Source organism: Chiloscyllium plagiosum, unplaced genomic scaffold (assembly GCF_037043375.1).
Source record: "Chiloscyllium plagiosum isolate Xiang-an unplaced genomic scaffold, Cpla_swu_hap1 HiC_scaffold_11, whole genome shotgun sequence".
In the NCBI taxonomy this organism is placed as follows: Eukaryota; Metazoa; Chordata; class Chondrichthyes; order Orectolobiformes; family Hemiscylliidae; genus Chiloscyllium; species Chiloscyllium plagiosum.
The window spans coordinates 17,309,802-17,331,380 of record NW_028270149.1 but is presented as its reverse complement, the minus strand read 5'-3'; the positions used below and the strand labels follow the sequence as shown (position 1 = coordinate 17,331,380).

At 43.7% G+C, this 21,579-nt stretch overlaps 1 protein-coding gene across 6 annotated transcripts in view; it reads right to left on the bottom strand.

Annotated features, from left to right (window-relative positions):
* cd99l2 (CD99 molecule-like 2) overlaps positions 1-21,579 on the bottom strand; it is a 171,027-nt gene that overhangs the window by 28,036 nt on the left and 121,412 nt on the right. For 2 of the 6 annotated variants that reach the window (XM_087991872.1, XM_087991869.1), the window contains exons 4-6: positions 19,750-19,860; positions 6,007-6,096; positions 2,586-2,645 (exon numbers count right to left, since the gene is read on the bottom strand). In XM_087991872.1, the coding sequence (XP_087847998.1) occupies positions 2,586-2,645; positions 6,007-6,096; positions 19,750-19,860 (261 nt within the window). The remainder of the gene's footprint in view (positions 1-2,585; positions 2,646-6,006; positions 6,097-19,749; positions 19,861-21,579) is intronic. The other 4 variants (XM_087991870.1, XM_087991871.1, XM_087991874.1 and 1 more) reach the window with 4 other exon arrangements.

Genomic DNA, 21,579 nt, shown 5'->3' with positions numbered 1-21,579 from the left:
GTTTGCACTGGTGACTGGTCTGGAAGATAATGTAACCTAAATCCTGAAAGAAGGAACAGAATATGTTGCTACACCCAGGACTGGCAGCTGGTTGGATGTCGAGTTGCTCAATCAAGGAGGGACTGATATTAACCTATCAATCACAGAGAATATTAATTTAAAAAAGAAAAGGATGCAGTAAACATGTTTTGACTGGTTATGGTAGGCGCAGAGTGATTTTTGGAGACTTTTGGACTGGCTGCTGTTTTTTTTAAACTTTTTCCAGGTGTCTGTCCAGTTTCAGAATTGTTGAATGTTCTGAGAAAATCCCAGTTTGTAAGAATCAGTAAAAGATTCTGGAAGTCTACTGAAATTGTTTGCATTCACTAGTCACTTCAAATTAGATATTCGGTTTTGTGCCTGTGAACAACTCATTATCCAAGGAGTGCATGAAGGCTTGGCATCTATTGTTTGAAAGTGTTTAACTGAACTGGCAAATCCTTTACTTCTCTTTCTAGTTTTTCGATTAACTATGTCTGTTAGTTTGTCTGTGTATGAATGGGGTTGTTATGATCAAAGAAAATTGGATTTAAAGCATAGATATTTATTAAATTAAGTTGTTGTTTAGTTTTGTCCTACTAAAGTCACCATAATACTAATAAGTAGTTAATTTTTGTTTAATTATAAACTTGGTGCTCCAGATCTGTTATTCATAGAGTCTAGTTAAGAAGAACTGGGCAAATTTGGAGGGTCATTGAATATTTGAGTTTCGCAATGTTGCAAATCCAGTGATAGTGAGGCTGATTTGGTTTGGCTTGTAAATATAACACATAAATGATCAGCCATCTACTTACAACTGTGTTTGCCTCCATCTCACCCCAGATCTGTTTAACCTGGAAGTAGTTGGCTGGAGGGAAGCTTTGAAATTTTGGAGTTTTTTTAGCAAATTCCCTGACTCCAATCATCCCAGTTTTCTTATTGGTTGGTGATGGGGGTAGTGGTTGGGAAGAGGGTATGGGTGAGGGAGATGGAAGGTAATTTTTGTTTTAGGAAGTCTGCATCATTGAAATGGTTTCAAAATGACTGAACAGCACAGGTGAGAATCTGTTGTTACTAATTTGTAACTGGTGGCTCTTCGTTTTCAAGAGGTGAACCTGAACTTTGGGGAAAAAAGTTTCTGTTTAAAACTGAACCATTTTCAAAATTGTCAAAGCGCAAATCAGACGGAAGAAAGCAGAAAGAGGACATTATACAGCCATGCGCCAACTCGATTAACATTTGGAAATTTTATCCAGGCTCAGAGATTACACTGCCATTATATTCTAGTAAAACCGTGCAGTCGTGCAAGGCTCTTATTAAATCACATTTTATCAATGGTATAAAGAGTATGCAATGCTTAAATTTCTTTTAACAAGCAGAAGTTTTAAGTCCCAGAAAGGGCAGTGCTGTTAATAGACACATACTGCGTATACAGGATAGGGACAGTCTTTGGAGATCTGAGATCAGAATGCAGTGAGGAACAGAATAAGAGGATGCAACTAGCTGCGAGTAAAGCTGGATGAATCCAGAAAATGTCTCTCTCTCTTCAAAAAATGCAGAACATATCAGTGCTCTGATTTAAGTTGTTCATATAGCTAGAAGATATGACACTCTGTTCCTACTTTGAGACAGCAATATGTTATTCTGTTTGTAATGGATTCTGCCAGCATGTTTTCTTCGATTTGTGTCTTTAATCCTTCTAGTAACTATAGGGGTTAGAAAGCACCACTGTCCTAACACTGAAACAATACACTCGGGCTAATTCTGTGACAACTTGTTGGATTGTTACTAATTCATATGGGCACAGATGTAGGAGGGTACAGCAGTAAGAACTCAACAGAACACATTAATTCAATAGTTTGTGTGCTGGTTTTCAAATGATGTCCTGGCCAACAAATGACCTCAGTTGACCTTTTGGAGAAAAGCAATGGGTCTAATTAGTCTTGCTGATATTCAGTCAATGTACTGAACATGACGTACCCCTTAAAAGCTTCAGCCCCCTGCCTGTATAAACAGGCAGCATAGGTTATAAATCTGCTCTCCACCTTCAAAATATCATTTTTTGATTAAAAGTGATACCAACAGCCAAGCCTTTGCCACAGCTAGTGATGCTAGCTTGTGTGTACTAGTCACTGTTGTGACTTGCTATTAAAACTTTCACTTTGTGAATGCAAATATTAAGGCTGTGAGTTGGAAACCTTCAACAATGATCAGATTTTTTGAAATTGCATTGTCCCTTTTGCAGCAATGTCGAATAACTAAGAATATTCAGTGCAACACCTTAATCTGAGTGGAAAAATGACTCCCTCAATAGGACCGGCTGATTGGATTGTCATAAGGACTGCTAATTTAGATGGTTAGCAGAAGAATAACTGCCTTGCTTGAATAGTGTGGTCATCTGAAAATGGCTGCCCTTGTGAGGAGATCTTTGTTGTTGAAAAGGCTCAGTCTTGCCAGCTGTCTCGAAACTCTGGCTCAGAGTGTCAAATCAGATCTTTTACATTACATTTGGTTTGACTTTGAAAACTTTGACCTGGATCACCCAGCTCTAGTGACAACCTCCTTACCCATTCTTTTACCTCCTTTAGGTTTGTCATTTCCTTTGGAGCCTGGAACAGAAGGGTGATCTGTTGGACAGATGGAAACTTTAGCTAAGAACATTAAAGCATAAGAAGGAATAACCTCTGTGATGACCCTTCCCCACATTAGCTTGTTTCCCTGAAGTAAGCAGTGCCCATTCCCAAGACTGAATTCTCACATATTCCCACCACCTAGTGGTGCAGGGCTTTTAAACAGAATTTTCTGCTTGGAATAGACATCAATCATCAGTTAATGGTCACTAGAAAATTATATTGCTGCACTTGAGTAACAATGGTTGTTCTGTGCTTTATAAATTGAACACACACACACCTCTTGCTATGGACCTTTTCATTTAAATGTAAATTCTGCCTCATCCTATTTCCATACTTCTGTTTCAACTTTAGAACAAGTGATTTTGTTCTAATGCAACATTGCATTATTCATCGCTCAAGGTGCAGATAGTCCTCTGCATTGTTCAGGGTGGTTGGTAGGGTTCTGGTAGGAGAAAGTGAGGGCTGCAGATGCTGGAGATCAGAGCTGAAAATGTGTTGCTGGAAAAGCGCAGCAGGTCAGGCAGCATCCAGAGAACAGGAGAATCGACGTTTCGGGCATAAGCCCTTCTTCAGGAATGAGGAAAGTTTGTCCAGCAGGCTAAGATAAAAGGTAGGGAGGAGGGACTTGGGGGAGGGGCTTTGGAAATGCAATAGGTGGAGGGAGGTCAAGGTGAGGGTGATAGGCCGGAGTGGGGTGGGGGCGGAGAGGTCAGGAAGTTAAACAGATGACTGCTAAGGCTAGTCTGTGCCTGGATGATACTGCTATAAATAGAACAGGATGCCACAGATAACTGGTGGTTTGGCCATACCAAGTTGGTGCTGGGTATTTGGTTCGGGGGGGCTGGGGCAGCGCCAAGTCTTAGGAAGAGTGTATCAGCAAAGTGAGGGTGAAACTGGGCAGATGGAAGCTACGGTCGCTCTCCATTGCAGGAAAAAACCTGGTCATCAGGTGTGAGGCACTGTCATTGCTATTATATGTGGCACAGGTCTGGCCTATTCCCAGAACCTGTGCCGCTGCAGTCACCCGGGCCATCTTCCAGTTTATATGGAGGTCAAAGATGGACCGGGTCCGAAGGGACTCGCTGTACAAAGATCTGGGCAACGGGTGAAAAAATGCAACATTGCCCTTGAAGCGGCTGCGGGGGGGACGAGACTGTCACACACCTCCTTCTGGAATGTGCCTATGCAGAGGAAGTCTGGAGAGGAATGCAGTGGTGTTTGTCGAGGTTCGTCCCGAGCAGCGCCGTGACGCGGGACTCCGTGCTCTACGGCCTGTTCCCCAGGACGCACACCGAGACGAACATCAACTGTGCCTGGAGGATCATCAACTCGGTGAAGGATGCTCTCTGGGCGGTCCAAAACCTGTTGATCTTCCAGCTGAAGGAGTTGACCCCGACTGAGTGTTGCAGACTAGCACATTCCAAGGTCCAGGACTACGTGTTGAGGGACGCGCTGAAGTTTGGGGCAGCTGCCACCAAGGCGCGGTGGGGAAAGACCACCGTGTAACATCTGCCTGCCTAAAGAAGAACAGGGGGCCCACCCAGTCATTTGGGCTCTGCTGACGCCTCAGCTAAAAATGTAATCGTACAGACCTGTAAATAGGAATGATTACTCTGCTTCGGTATGCAAACAAATGGAATGTTTACATATGTATGGCATGTCCAACTGTACAGACCATCAAGTTATTTTATGAATAAAGTATATTTTTGAAATAAAAAAAATACCAAGTTGTGGTGTCCACGGATGTGCAGGCTAGGTGGGTTAGCCACAAGAAATGCAGGATTGTAGATTATTGAAACAGGATGGGATGCTCTTCACAGGGTCAGTGTAGGCCAAACAGTCTCTATCTGCACTGTAGGGATTCTATGATGAATTGCATTTCAGGCAGGTTGCTGCCTCACAATTCCACCCTCCACTGTTTGATACATGGTCACTTCCAAAGGAGGCTGCACCAATATTTTTTTGGAGAAAGTGAGGACTGCAGATGCTGCAGATCAGAGTCGAGAGCGTGGTGCTGGAAAAGCACAGCAGGTCAGGTAGCATCCAAGGAGCAGGAGAATCGATGTTTCGGGCATAAGCCTTCATCAGGAATGCCTGATGCTTCCTGACCTGCTGTGCTTTTCCAGCACCACACTCTTTGCACTGCACCAACATTTTTGTTCCTGTCCAAGACCAGATGAACTCAGTAGTAATTGTCTCATTACATTTATTGTGCTTGGTTAGCACCAGAGTGTCTGGTATTATATCCTGTCATCATCGAATGTCATAGAATTCTTAAAGTTGGCAAGCCAATCGAGTCTTCACTGACCCTCTGAAGAGCTTCCCTCCCAGACCTCCATCCTCTCCCTACATTTCCCAGGGTTAACCCACCTAGACTACACATCCCTAGACAATGTGGGCAATTTAGCTTGGCCAGTCCACCTAACCTGCACATCTTTGGACTGTGGGAGGAAACCCACACAGACACTGGGAGAATGTGCAAACTCCATACAGACAATCACCCGAGGCTGGAATCGAACTCAGGCCCTGGTGTTGTAAGGTAGCAGTGCTAACCACTGAACCACTGTCCTAACACCTGATCTTCAGAAGCTTCCAAAGGCTTCCACAATGGAAGTGGACAAGCTCTTGGTGTGACACCGGTAGACAGTCCATCTTTTACATGCTTGGAGCATAGTGCACAGGACTGTTGTTTTATAGACTTCCAGTTTGGTCAACAGATTTACTCCTCTTCCTTACCAGCTCGATGTTTGTTTGAAGGCCCCTGAAGTCCAGACTCTGCTTTGACAACTGTTGCACATGCCTCATTGTCCATGTAGATAACTTGAGAGAGAATAAGCTTCTGAGATAAATGAACCTACCCACAGCTTCCGGTCTTGGACTGAAACCTTGGGCTTGGGGTACAGCTTTTGTGCAGCAGGTTGGGACATAACGCTGATTGTGAGCTCAAGGCTGTTACATGCATTGGAGAACAAGTTGTATGGCCAGGTATAACCGGTATTTAGTACATTGTCATTGACAGACAGGAAATCACAAATTATGTTCTTAGGGACATTGATCTTTGCCTGGAATCCTGTTAGACAGAACAGTGTCCCAATAGATGTGATAAATCACTTTGATGTCAGGATCATGGTCATAATAACTGTACTTTCATATACCAAACTGCAGATGGTTTCCACGCAGAAATATGATGCAAAAACTTTAATTACATGCTTCAGTTCTGATTTGAGTTTTCTTTGAATTTAAACTCTCACACTGGTTACATTCCCAACGTGTCACTTGTGAAGCTCCAACACCCAATGAAATTTGAACTCAAATAACCCCACCCTGAAAGGTCCTTTCTGCCATTAGTTCTTACCTGAGTCATCTTTACCTCCTTTGCCGTGGTTGTCATTCCTGTCATCAATAGCATCCGACAGGTCAAAATCAAGGCCAAAATCATTCGGGTCTAGAGTTACAAAGAAAGTAAATTCAAAAAAGTCCAGACATGATGGTTGCCGTAGTGATAATGTTTGGAATATGAAGCGGTTGTGGACTAAGTGAGTTTGCAAAACGGGAGGTTTGAACAAATCCTGAGTTCCGACAGCTAAAGAACTAAATTATGAAGGAGAGAAAAGAAAGACCATAAGGGTTACGATCTCTGGATTATCGCTTGAGCCACATACAAATTAGTATTTTGTTGAGTAGATGAGGGAAGTGAGGATAGAGCTGAAGCAGTGGCAAGGGAGAGGGAGAGTTCATTTCATGGGGGACTGGTAGCAACATTGGGAGACTACGAACTGTACCACTGGGACAGGCCTCACCTGAAGGTGGGTTGTAGTGGAAAGCATGACTAAGTATCTCACCAAGATTTTCAAACAGTAAACTGGATGGAGGTGGTGGGTCGTTGAAGATCAGATGGAAAAACTATTTATAAATAACGCGTCTAAACCCAAGAAAAGGGAAATGAGCAGAGTAATAGTCATAAATTATAATTTAAGGCAACACAGTTAAAGGAAACTTTTTTAAAAAATATGTAACATAATTAAATCACAAAAGAAAGAAACATCAGAGTGTATGCTACGAATGCCAAGATGGTCACTTTCTGCAGATGGGCAGATGTCACCAATAACTCTTGGCATTTGTAGCCTTTGCCCAGTCTATGAATCAGCCATAAAGTTGTAGAACATAGAACATAGAAGAATACAGCGCAGTACAGGCCCTTCGGCCCTCGATGTTGCGCCGATCCAAGCCCACCTAACCTACACTAGCCCACTATCCTCCATATGCCTATCCAATGCCCGCTTAAATGCCCATAATGAGGGAGAGTCCACACTGCTACTGGCAGGGCATTCCATGAACTCACGACTCGCTGAGTAAAGAACCTACTCCTAACATCTGTCCTATACCTACCCCCCCTTAATTTAAAGCTATGCCCCCTTGTAATAGCTAACTCCATACGTGGAAAAAGATCTCACTGTCGACCCTATCTAAACCCCTAATCATCTTGTACACTTCTATCAAGTCACCCCTAAACCTTCTTTTCTCCAATGAAAACAACCCCAAGTGCCTCAGCCTTTCCTCATACGATCTTCCTACCATACCAGGCAACAGCCTGTGGTTTTTATTTCTCCTTTATTCATTCATGGGATGAGGGTCACTAGCTACACAGCATGTATTACCCACCCCTAATTGCCCAGAGGAATTTAAGAGTCAACCACATTGCTGAGAGTCTGGAGTCACATGTAGACCAGACCATGTAAGGATGGCAGTTTCCTTCCCTAAAGTGAATCAGATGGGTTTTTCTTGACAATTGATTCATGGTCATTATTTGATTAATTCCATGATTTCTTTAATTGCATTCAAACTGTGCCCTGGTGGGATTTGAACTTGGGTCCCCAGAACACAATCTGAGTCTCTGGATTAACAGTCCAGTGATAATACCATAAGGCCATCGTCTAGGTTGCAGGGTCATAGTGGGATGTCACTGACTGTAAAGACGAAAGCTCCGGCTGACAGCGGGTTTGATGTGGAGATGTTCTGCTCTCAGATCAGATGGACGGTGCAGAAAGGCTCCCTGGTGCGATAAAGGAAACCCAGAGGAAAGTCACATAGACTTGAACTCTTGGGCTTGGGAAAGAGGTAAAAAAGGTGAAGAAAACTATAGATAAAGACATCATCAGCCAAGGAACGCATCATTGGAAGTGTAAGAACTGATCCAAATCAGAGCCATTATACTTTTCTGAACAGAGCTAAACCACCACAAATGATTTTTGTCCTGTCATTGGGCATGTTCTTGAATTGGATCATCTCAAATTTATACAACAGTCAAATACAGCAGATGATGAATTTCACTTTAATCAAACAGTTGTTAAATCCAAGCTTTCTCTATCATAATAAAGATGTTATAATGGTATGATGTGGAAATGCCGGAGTTGGACTGGGTGGACAAGCTCAAAAATCAAATGACACCAGGTTATAGTACAACAGGTTTATTTTAAATTGCAATCTTTCAGAGCTCTGCTCCTTCCTCAGGCTTGGTATGATAGGGAGGTATAAGACACAGTATTTATCAGCAAATGACAAAGACTTCATTTCCAGTGCGAGCAGCAGCGAAGGTAAGACCGTTTGTTTTAAAAGTACTTACCGGTAGCGGGCAGCGGTGTTTTTTTTTTTCTCTTTCACTCTCTCTTCACAGAAAGAGCGGGAGCACCAGGGGGAAGTGACGACGACCAGAGGGGCAGCCGTGACCCGGAAGCAGTTAGTGTAAGCTTACCTGGGTAGGTTTTTTCCCCCTTTAAAAGCGCGAAGGAGAGGAACCCGAGGCACTACCCGGGTAGTGCCTCCCACCCGCTCTCCTCCTCTAACCTAATAATAACATCTGTTGTGGTAAGTAGGTAAGTGCTGAATTTTGCTTGTTGTATTCTTTAGACCCAGTTTTTTTTAAAATAAGAGTTAGCTTTAGAGGGATGGCAGTGAAGGCAGTGCAATGTTCCTCCTGCAACATGTTTGAGGTGAGGGATGCCATCGACGTCTCTGCCGATTACACTTGCAGGAAGTGCACCCATCTCCAGCTCCTCCAAGACCGTGTTAGGGAACTGGAGCTGGAGTTGGATGAACTTCGGATCATTCGGGAGGCAGAGGGGGTCATAGATCAGAGTTATAGGGAAGTAGTAACTCCAAAGATGGCAGATAGATGGGTGACAGTGAGGGGGACTGGGAGGAAGCAGCCAGTGCAGGGACCCCCTGCGGCCGTTCCCCTCAAGAACAAGTATACCGTTTTGGATACTTGTGGGGGGGATGACTTACCAGGCGTAAGTAACGGGGCTCAGGTCTCTGGCACGGAGCCTGTCCCCGTTACTCAGAAGGGAAGGGTGAAGAAGAGCAGAGCAGTAGTAATTGGGGACTCGATAGTTCGGGGCACAGATAGGCGGTTTTGTGGGAACGAGAGAGACTCACGTTTGGTATGTTGCCTCCCAGGTGCAAGGGTACGTGATGTCTCTGACCGTGTTTTCCGGGTCCTGGAGGGGGAGGGGGAGCAGCCCGAAGTCGTGGTCCATATTGGCACCAACGACATAGGTAGGAGGAGTGCCGAGGATGTTAGACAGGCTTTCAGGGAGCTAGGTTGGGAGCTCAGAGTTAGAACGAACAGAGTTGTTGTCTCTGGTTTGTTACCCGTGCCACGTGATAGAGATTCGAGGAATAGGGAAAGAGAACACTTAAATGCGTGGCTACAGGGATGGTGCAGGAGGGAGGGATTCCGGTTTTTGGATAACTGGGGTTCTTTCTGGGGACGGTGGGACCTCTATAAACAGGATGGTCTACACCTGAACCTGAGGGGCACCAGTATCCTTGGGGGGAGGTTTGCTAGTGCTCTTGGGGGGGGTTTAAACTAACTCTGCAGGAGCATGGGAACCCAGATTGTAGCTTCAGGGTGCAGGGCCTGGAGTGTAGGGAGGTTAGGAACATGGCATCAATTTCAAAGGAGGGTGCCTGTAAACAGGAAAGTGGCTTGAAGTGTGTATACTTCAATGCAAGAAGTATACGAAATAAGGTAGGTGAACTTGCAGCGTGGGTTGGTACCTGGGACTTCGATGTTGTGGCTATTACGGAGACATGGCTAGAACAGGGACAGGATTGGCTGTTGCAGGTTCCAGGATTTAAATGTTTTAGTAGGGTCAGAGGTGGGGGTAAAAGAGGGGGAGGTGTGGCATTGCTTGTCAAAGATAGTATTACAGTGGTGGAAAGGACAATGGATGAGGACTTGCCATCTGAGGTAGTTTGGGCTGAGGTTAGGAATAGGAAAGGTGAGGTCACCCTGTTAGGAGTCTTTTACAGGCCTCCTAATAGTCCTAGAGTCATTGAAGAAAGGATAGGGAAGGTGATTCAGGAGATGAGTGACAGTAATAGGGTGGTTGTTATGGGGGACTTTAACTTTCCGGATATTGATTGGGAAAGTTATAGCTCAAGTTCGTTAGATGGGTCAGTGTTTGTTCAATGTGTGCAGGAGAGTTTCCTGACACAATATGTAGACAGGCCAACAAGAGGTGAGGCCATACTGGATTTGGTTCTGGGTAACGAACCAGGCCAGGTGTTAGAATTAGAGGTAGGTGAGCACTTTGGGGATAGTGACCATAATTCGGTGATTTTTACTCTCGTGATGGAGAGGGATAAGTGTGTACTACAGGGCAAGAGTTATAGCTGGGGTCAGGGAAATTATGATGCGGTGAGGCATGACTTAGGATGTGTGGCTTGGAAAAGTAGACTCCAAGGCAAGAGTGTAAATGATATGTGGAGCTTGTTCAAGGAGCAACTATTGAGTGTCCTTGATAATTATGTACCTGTCAGGCAGGGAGGAAAGGGTCGTGCGAGGGAGCCGTGGTTTAATAAGGAATTGGAATCCCTTGTTAAATGGAAGAGGGCGGCCTATCTCAAGATGAGACGTGAAGGTTCAATTGGGGCGATTGAGAGTTATAGGGTAGCCAGGAAGGACCTGAAGAGAGAGCTAAGAGCAGCAAGGAGGGGACATGAAAGGTCCTTAGTCAGTATTTACTCAGGAACAGGGCATTGTCGTTGATGTGAATACTGAGTCACAAATAAGTAGAATGGATGGCTTTGAGGTATGTAGAGAAGAGGTGTTGGAAATCCTGGAAAAGGTGAAAATAGATAAGTCCCCTGGGCCTGATGGCATTTATCCTAGGATTCTCTGGGAAGCAAGGGAGGAGATTGCAGAGCCATTGGCCTTGATTTTTATGTCCTCTTTGTCTACAGGAGTAGTGCCAGAAGACTGGAGGATAGCAAATGTGGTTCCCTTGTTCAAAAAGGGGAGTAGGGATAACCCTAGTAACTATAGGCCGGTGAGTCTCACTTCTGTTGTGGGCAAAGTCTTAGAGAGAATTGTAAGGGATAGGATTTATGCACATCTGGATAGGAATAATGTGATCAAGGATAGTCAGCATGGTTTTGTGAAGGGCAGGTCGTGCCTCACAAACCTTTTTGAATTCTTTGAAAAGGTGACGAAGGAGGTTGATGAGGGGAAAGCGGTAGATGTGGTATATATGGATTTTAGTAAGGCGTTTGATAAGGTTCCCCATGGTAGGCTACTGCAGAAAATACGGAGATATGGCATTGAGGGTGAGTTGGAGGTTTGGATTAGGAATTGGCTGGATGGAAGAAGACAGAGGGTAGTAGTTGATGGCAAAGTTTCTTCATGGAGTGCCGTCACTAGCGGTGTTCCGCAAGGATCTGTTTTGGGACCATTGCTGTTTGTCATTTTTATAAATGACCTGGAAGAGGGGTTAGAAGGTTGGGTGAGCAAGTTTGCGGATGATACGAAAGTCGGAGGAGTTGTTGACAGTGAGGAAGAATGTGGCAGGTTACAGCAGGATATAGAGAAGCTGCAGAGCTGGGCAGAAAGGTGGCAAATGGAATTCAATGTAGCTAAGTGTGAGGTGATTCACTTTAGGAAGAATAACAAAAAGATGGGGTACTGGGCTAATGGTCGGATACTTGGTAGTGTGGATGAGCAGAGGGATCTTGGTGTCCATGTACACAGATCTCTGAAAGTTGCCACCCAGGTAAATAGTGCGGTGAGGAAGGCATATGGCGTACTGGCTTTTATTGGTAGAGGAATTGAGTTCCGGAGTCCTGAGGTCATGATGCAGTTGTATAAGACTCTGGTGCGGCCGCATCTGGAATATTGTGTGCAGTTTTGGTCGCCATACTATAGGAAGGATGTGGAGGCACTGGAACGGGTGCAGAGGAGGTTTACCAGGATGTTGCGTGGTATGGAAGGAAGATCGTATGAGGAAAGACTGAGACACTTGGGGCTGTTTTCATTCGAGAAAAGAAGGTTTAGGGGTGACTTGATTGAGGTGTACAAGATGATCAGGGGGTTAGATAGGGTTGACAGTGTGAACCTTTTCCCGCGTATGGAGTCGGGTATTACAAGGAGGCATAGCTTTAAATTAAGGGGGGGTAGATATAGGACTGAAGTTAGGGGTAGGTTCTTCACTCAGCGAGTCATAAGTTCATGGAATGCCCTGCCAGTAGCAGTGGTGGACTCTCCCTCTTTATGGGCATTTAAGCGGGCATTGGATAGGTATATGGAGGATAGTGGGTTAGTATAGGTTAGGTGGGCTTGGATCGGCGCAACATCGAGGGCCAAAGGGCCTGTACTGCGCTGTATTCTTCTATGTTCTATGAATCTGGATCTTGCATTTTAATCAGCACTCTACCTCCTAGCTGATAAAAGGATTCAAAAAGAGCTGCTAGTTTTAAAGTTGTTAACTTCTTTTCCTTTTCAATACTGTGTCTTATTTCTCCCTATCATACCACGCCTGAGGAAGGAGCTGAGTTCTGAAAGCTCGCAAATTCAAATAAACCTGTTGGACTAGCGTCTGGTGTGATTTGATTTTTGACCTTATAAAGATATTTCATGCCACTTTTGTGCATGCCAGCTCTTTGCATCACTGAGAGGTGGCATTTGCACAATTTACAGCTGAGCAAAATACACCTATCAAAATGGTCATCACTGTCATGATCATCAGACACCTCAGGGTACTTGACTGTGTAGTTCTCATTCTAAGACAGCAAACACAGTAGCCAATTTGCATTCAGAAAACTCTCACAAATAGCAATACAACAGTGACCAAATAATCAGTTTTTCAGTGATAGTGATTGAGGGATAAATCCAAATATTGGATTACTAATTTTCTTTGAAACAGTGCCATGGGATCATTTAGATCCATCCAAAAAGGAAGATAATGGTATCAGTTTGATGTCCAAAAGGTTGAACCTTTAACAGTGTATTGCTCCCTCAGCGCTGAACATAGTGTTATACTCAAGCCCTGAAATGGAAGTCGAACATGAATCGTGTACTAATGGCGAATTAAAGTGATTACCACAGGTCAGTGGTATATTCGTGGGTGATCCCTGCAGAATTAAATAACTTTGATTGAATAAAAAGGCTGATATTCCTTATAACAAAATGGCTTGAGCAACTAAGGAGTAGAAGTATGGGTTTACCATACATAACTTACAGCCTAGAGTGTTACAACTTGTTTTGTTTAATTCTTTTAAATACAATAAAGATTGTGTCCTTCAGAAAATGTGAAATATTATAGAGTCATAAAGATGTGCAGCATGGAAACAGACCCTTCGGTCCAACCTGTCCATGCCGACCAGATATCCCAACTCAATCTAGTCCCACCTGCCAGCACCCAGTCCATATCCCTCCAAACCCTTCCTATTCATATACCCATCCAAATGCCTCTTAAATGTTGTAACTGTACCAGCCTCCACCACATCGTCTGGCAGCTCATTCCATACACCTACCACCCTCTGCATGAAAAAGTTGCCCCTTAGGTCTCTTTTATATCTTTCCCCTCTCACCCTAAACCTACGCCCTCAAGTTCTGGACTCCCCGATCCCAGGGAAAAGACCTTGTCAATTTATCCTATGCATGCCCCTCATAATTTTATAAACCTCTATAAGGTCACCCCTCAGCCTCCGACACTCCAGGGAAAACAGTCCCAGCCTGTTCAGCCTCTCTCTATAGCTCAAATCCTCCAACCCTGGCAGTGATTAATTGTTGGGAGTTCACATTTCTTTTTTCAAGATTAATTGTCCCTAAGCAGGATCACAGCACATTACTGAAACATGGTTGCAAGGTGATCTGGGCTGGAAACTGAATATATAGCGGGTGAAGAGGATAGCATGAAGGACACAGAAACCTAATGCTAAATTAGGGACTTACCAAAATTGAATTAAGCAAAATAATGGCATTAAAGAGTTACAAAAATCAAAATCAGAAGATTTCAGACACACTGTTTTAAAGGAATTGGATAGGAACATTGTAGACGGTCATCGCCCAAAGTCCTCGCAACCCAGAAGTTATTTTTTTAGATCAGACAATTGCACATATTGCTTTACTATTTAAGGAATGTGAGAGAGGGAAACAATTATTATTAACTATTCAGCTCAAAATCTGTTATTAAGAAATTCCTAAAGCCCATATTTATAAAGGTAGGTTATGCTGGTGTGCTCTCATGAATGCTCTGGTTTGATGGTAATGCTTGTATGGGGGATATGCCGGGGATGAGATTCCCGGTTGTATTGGAGCCCCTCATGGATGCCCCTCAAATCTAAAAAGGACAGATCAGAGTACATGCTAAATATTCAAAAGAAATGTAGGAGTCAATATACATTGATCAGAATATTATTGAAAGGATAATCATTAAGTCTGTAATAATGGAATAACAGGTCAGTATGCAATTTGGTAGAGGTTATAATAGTTATACAATACCCAGCTAGAATACGCATGGAAGTACTGTGTTCACACCTCAGGAAGGACAAAATGGTTTTGAAGAGACTATATCTTTGAGGTTTCAGAAGAAAAATGGATATCAAGGGTTTAATTACTAGCTCAGTATATACAAAACCTGAAACTGTAATCCTTGTCATATCAGAAGGTTAAGGGGGGCATTTCATCAAATTTTTAAATATTTTAACGAGACCTGATAGACCTGATAGGGTGGAAGAAAAGCTATTTCTACAGATGGGGCAGTCGAGGATTAGAGGGAATTGCCTAAAAGTTTGAGCCAAGCCTTTCAATGTGTAATTAGGAAAACGTTCGATACACAAAACATTGGCTGTAATTTGACATCTTCTTCCTCAAATGAACTTGATAGTACAGTTAATCGTTAAACTTAATACTGTGATTGATAGGTTTTGTTCATCAATATGTGTTGTGGAAGGATGAAGATATGTCATAGATTAGTCATGATCTCACTTAATGGCAGAAGCACACTCAAAATGATGTATTTTAGTTCCTCAATGCTATCCAAGATGAATACATTGCACAATAAGTCAGTGCTTTGGGTGCTTAGACATTAGCAGATGCATAATCTGTATGGTCAATGGAAATATGAATGAAACCTTTCCATAACGAATAAATATGGCTACGTTTCCATTGTCAAAAGCTACTTTGAGTTAGGAGTGGGGACAATTCCTGGAAGATGCTAGGTTTGATTTCATTAGATCTAACACTGCCATTTGGTATTAATGGAGATGGGCAGAGGTAGGTGGAAATGTATGGAAGCTAAGCTGTGGGAAAATGTGAAGTTCTTCATTTTGGAAGAGAGAACAAATTGACAGAATTTTGTTTACATGGAGAAAAGCTGCAGAAAGCTGCAACACAAAGGGACTTGGGGTACTTATGCATGAAACACAGAAAGCTAGCACATGGATGCAGTAATTAATCAGGAAGGCTAATGGAATGCTTATTTTGAGGGTAAAAGCAAATTACTGCGGATGCTGGAATCTGAAACCAAAAGAGAAAATGCTGGAAAATCTCAGCAGGTCTGGCAGCATCTGTAAGGAGAGAAAAGAGTTGACGTTTCGAGTCTAACTGATCCTTTGTCAAAGCTTTGTTAGCTTTGACAAAGGGTCAGTTAGACTGGAAAAGTCAGCTCTTTTCTCTCCTTACAGATGCTGCCAGAGCTGCTGAGATTTTCCAGCATTTTCTCTTTTGGCTTATTTTGAGGGGGTTTGAGTATACCGGTAGGGGAGTCTTGCTGCAACCAGGTGCTGGTGAGATTGAACCTGGAGTACCGTGAGCAGCTTTGGTCCACTTATTTCAGGACAGATATCACTTCATTGGAGGCAGTTCAGAGAAGGTTCACTTGGATGATCACTGATATGGAGGGACTGTCTTATGAGCAAAGGCTAAACAGATCAGGCTGGTACTCATTGCAGTCTAGAAGAACAAGATATCGACGAATTGGAACATATAGGATTCTTAAAGGAACGCTGGGAAGATTGTTTTTCTAATTTATTCATTTTGTGGGATGTGGGCGTCACTGGCTGGACTAGCATTTATTGCCCATCCCCAGTTGCCCTTGACAAGGTGGTGGTGAGCTGCCTTCTTGAACCTCTACAGTCCACCTGCTGTGGGTTGACCCACAATGCCATTGGAGAGTGAATTCCAGGAATCTGACCCAGCAACAGTGAAGGAACAGGGACATATTTCCAAGTCAGGATGGTGAGTGGCTTGGAGGGGAACTTGCAGGTGGTGGTGTTCCCAAGTATCTGCTGCCCTTATCCCTTTAGATGGAAGTGGTTGTGTGTTTGGGAAGTGCAGCCTCAGGATCTTTGGCGAATTTCTGCAATGCATCATTTAGATAGTACACACTGCTGCTCCTGAGCGTCAGCGGTGGTGGGAGTGGATGCTTGTGGATGTAGTGCCAATCAAGTGGGTTGCTTTGTCCTGGATGGTGCCAGGCTTCTTGAGTGTTGTTGGAGCTGCACCCATCCAGGCAAGTGGAGAGTATTCCATCATACTCCTGACTTGTGCCTTGTAGATAGTAGGCAGGCTTTGGGATTCAGGAAGTGTATTACTTGCTGCAATATTCTGACCTGCTCTTGTAGCCACTGTGTTTACGTGGTGAGTCCAGTTGAGTTCCTGGTCAATGATAACCCCCAGAAAGTTGATAGCGAGTGATTCAGTGATGGTAACAGCACTGAATGTCGAGGGGTGGTGGTTAGATTGTCTGTTATTGGTGATGGTCATAGCCTGCCGTTTGTGTGGCACGAACGTCACTTGCCATTTGTCAGCCCAAGTCTGGATATTGTCCAGATCTTGCTGCATGGACTGCGTCAGTATCTAAGGAGTTGAGCATTGTGTGATCATTGGCGAACATCTCCACTTCTGACCTTATGATGGAGGGAAGGTCATTGATGAAGCAGTTGAAGATAGTTGGGCCAGGACAATCTGTTGAAAATGTTTCCCCTCATGGGAGAGTCGAGGACCAGAGGGCATAGTCTCAGATTAAAGGGGAACCAATTTAAGATTGAGATGAGGAGGTTCTCTCAGGAGGTTAAGTGATTTTGGAATGCCTTAGCACGGAGAACTGTGGGAGCACAGACATTGGGAATACTTAAAGCTGAGATAAATAGATCCTTGATCATCGAGGAATCAAGGGTTAGGCAGAAAACATGAAATGAATGAGAGAAATTTTGGATGAGCCATGAGCCAATTGAATGGCAGAGCAGGTTTGAGGGGTCAAATAGCCTACTCCCGTTCCTATTTCTTATGATCTCATGGTCAAGTTCAAATTTAGAAGCAGAGACTGTAAAACAATCTGGCTCAGCCTGAGATAGGGCTGGGAAGGAAAATGCAATCAATATAAGAATCAATGTTTCAGGCAGGGATCCAAGATTGGATTTCCCAATGTTAATGTGAAGCAAATACAAAATAGGATATTGGGAAAACATGGCATACCAATTCAATGATGGTCAACAGACTCATACATGTATACAGCACAAAAAGAAACCATTCTGTCCGTCCATGTCCATTCCAGTTCACAAAGGTCTGATTCCACTAATCCCATGTTCCAGTTCTTGATCCATAGCCCTGGAGACTATACCAACTCACGTGAATATGTAAATACTGATTTAGTGTTACAAGAGTTTCTAACCCTCTGTGGAACCACAGGAGATGGGTGAGATATTGAATGAACATTCCTGTCAGTATTTACTAAGGAGAGAGACATGGAATCTAGGGAATTTGGGGAAATAAAGTCATGTCTTGAAAAGAGTTCATATCACATAAAAGATGATGCTAAAGGTCTGAAATTACATCCTCCCTGTACCTCAGTGTCCTGAACTACATACAGAACTCTGCCTTACTAACATTACACACAGTTCCAGCAAAACGTCCTTGCTCTTGTATTCTGTGCTGCAGCTAATAATGGCAAAGTTCTCGTACACCTTCTTAACTACCTTATCTACCTGCCCTGCCATTTTCAGGGATCTGTGGATATACACATCAAGATCCCTTGGATCTTCATTACTTTCCAGGGTAATACATAGAACATAGAACAGTACAACACAGTACAGGTCCTGCAGCTCTTGATGTTGTGCCGGCCTTTTATCCTACTCTAAGATCATGCTAACCTACATACCCTTCATTGCACTATTTCCATGTGCCTATCCAAGAGTCACTTAAATGTCCCCAGTATAACTGACTTTACTACTATCGTCTGACAGTGCATTCCACACACCCACCACTCTCTGTGTAAAGAACCTACCTCTGACATCTCCCCTATACCTTCCTCCAATCACCTTAAAATTATGCCCCCTCGTAATATGCATTTCATCCCTAGGAAAAAGTCTCTGGCTATCCACTCTATCTATCCCTCTCATCATTTTGTACACCTCTATCAAGTCATCTCTCATCCTTCTTCGTTCCAATGAGAAAAGCCTGAGCTCCCTCAATCTTACTTTTTACTACATGCCCTCCAATCCAGGCAGCATCCTGGTAAATTTCCTCTGCGCCCTCTCTAAAACTTTCATATCCTTCTTATAATGAGGCAACCAGAACCGAACACAATATTCCAAGTGTGGTCTAACCGGGGCTCTATAGAGCTGCAGCATAACCTCGCGGCTCTTAAACTCAATCCCCCTGTTAATGAAAATCAACACACCATTTGCCTTCTTGATAACCCTATCAACTTGGGTGGTGACTTTGAGGGATCTATGGACATGGATCCCAAGATCCCTCCGTTTCTCCACACTTCCAAGAATCTTGCCTTTAACCCTGCATTCTGCATTCAAATTCGACATTCTAAAATGAATTGCCTCACACTTTTCAGGTTGAACTCCATCTGCCAATTCTCAGTCCAGCTCTGCATCCTGTCAATGTCCCGTTGCAACCTACAACAGCCCTCCACACTATCCAACACTCCTCCAACCTTCGTGTCATTGGCAAGTTTACTAACCCACCCTTCTACTTCCTCATTCAAGTCATTCATAAAAATCAGAAAGGACAGAGGTCCCGGAACAGATCCCTGTGGAACACTGCTGGGTCACCAAGTTTCAGGGTGAATACTTTCCATTTACTACCACCCTCTGTCTTCTATGGGCCAGTCAATTGTGTATCCAGACAGCCAGATTTCCATGTATACCATGCCTCCTTACTTTCTGAATGAGCCTACCATGGGGAACGCCTTGCTAAAATCCATGTATACCACATCCATTGCTCTACCTTCATCAATGCATTTTGTCACATCCACAAAGAATTGAATAAGATTTGTGAGGCATGACCTGTCCCCCCACAAAGCCATGCTGACTATCTCTAATGAAGCTATGGTTTTCTAAATAATCATAAATCCTGTCTCTTGGAATCCTCTCCAATAATTTGCCCACCACCGATGTAAGACTGACCGGTTTGTAATTCCCAGGATTATCCTATTCCCTTTCTTGAATGAGGGAATAACATTTACCGCCCTCCAATCATCTGGCACTACTCCAGTAGACAGTGAGGACGCAAAGATGATTGCCAAAGACGCACCAATCTCTCCACTCGCTTCCTGTAGTAACCTTGGATATATCCTATCTGGCCCAGGGGACTTATCTATCCTTACATTTTTCAAAATTTTCAGTACATCCTACTTTTTAACATCAACCTGCCTTTCCCTACAACCCCCTATGCTCTAAAATGCACTGTCTCACATTTATACTGGAGGTCTTAAAGGGACGACCTGATGTATAGAACAGGAACTGATTGTACAAATGCCCCTGTATGACGAATAAAAAATGCAACTAACATCACAGTCCTTACCTGATTTACCTGAGTTTCCCTTCTTTGGTGTTTTTTTGGTGGCTTTGGGTGACTTTGGGGTTTTACGAGAAGGAGGAGTCGTTTGAAGCAAATCCCATATGTTAAAATCACCTACAGGAACAAGACAAAGGTATTTGTAAAACATGAGAGTCATTGCTCAGTGACACCCACAAGGAACAAAGAGCTTCTGAAGCAACATGCAGTTTCAAAATAAAACAGAGCTTTTCATGGAAAAATAAGGTGGTGAGATTCCTGAGTAAAGATGAATGAGATCCCAGTGGAAATCGTGAACTGGAAAACAGAAGTCCATCAGCTTTTATGTCAACTTTCTGGAGAATGGTATTTTGTTGAGTTTTACTAACACCAATGGATGAATAATTCCAGAGGTTAGCCACAGACATCTTTATATAGCTCATTTTATTAACTTTTATTGAATGTTGGTCAATCTGCTGGAGGTTCGTGTTAAAACAAACCCCTGTACTTGTTTATACATTTAACCTGGGATTTTAAGGTGGAATTGGACTGATGTGGGGGCAGTTGGTTCACCTGAGCTGCAAACCTGATGTGACGGTCCCCTTCCACTTAACATTGTGCAAAATAAAGTTGGTGCTTTATCTCAATGGAGTCATAGGGAGGCAATTCTTGATGATCCCATGCCAGAGGTGAGTAATGGGCATGGGTGTTGGCATTGGTCATGGGGCTGGGGGACAGTTTCAGCAGCAAGACCAGCACTGTGGCTTTCTGTAGGCATACATTTCCTGATAAAAACAATGACTGCAGATGCTGGAAACCAGATTCTGGATCAGTGGTGCTTGAAGAGCACAGCAATTCAGGCAGCATCCGACGAGCAGCAAAATCGACGTTTCGGGCAAAAGCCCTTCATCAGGAATAAAGGCAGAGAGCCTGAAGCGTGGAGAGATAAGCTAGAGGAGGGTGGGGGTGGGGAGAAAGTAGCATAGAGTACAATAGGTGAGTGGGGGAGGAGATGAAGGTGATAGGTCAGGGAGGAGAGGGTGGAGTGGATAGGTGGAAAAGGAGCTAGGCCGAAACGTCGATTTTGCTGCTCGTCGGATGCTGCCTGAATTGCTGTGCTCTTCCAGCACCACTGATCCAGAATACATTTCCTGATGCTGGGTACTTCAATCAGGCAGTGATTGAATTAGGAAACCACAGGCATCTGTGGCCAAAAATGTTTGAAATTTGTTTGGCGTCATCCCTGTGTAGTGACTCATCTGCCCACTGCTGGGTTAACAGCAGCAGCAAGATATGTTTTAACCAGTCTGTTCATAGCAGGTGGGACCTGAACCCAGACTTCCTGGCTCAGAGGTATGGTCACTCCCAATAATGGCAGCAACAAGATGAGGCCCTTAAGTAGTCATTAGTTGCCCAGTTAAGGGCTTCAATTGGCAGCAGGGATTTAATCAGGTCAGGGGTGAGGGTTCTTGTACCGTGTACTGTTCCTACCTCTTAGCCAGGAGTCCTGAGTTTAAGTCCAGACGTGTGTAGTAATATCCCTGAATAGCTTGCTTAGAAAAGGTCTTAATTAGGGTGGAGTTTTGTGAGGAGGTAAATTCCGTCCCATCCAGCATTTTCCTACCTGATTAAATGTTCTCTTGTTACCAAAGCTTCCATAATGGAATAGGACAAGATTCGGTTGATGAAGTGCAGTACTATCAAATATGCTGTTCAGTCAAGGTCTCACTCACTGACCATGTTTTAAAAACTCATCCATTGGATGAGAATGTCGCTGACTGGGCCAGTATTTAATGCTCATCCCTAATTGCTCAGACGTGTTTTAATGACATATCACTGGTGGTTACACGGTCACCA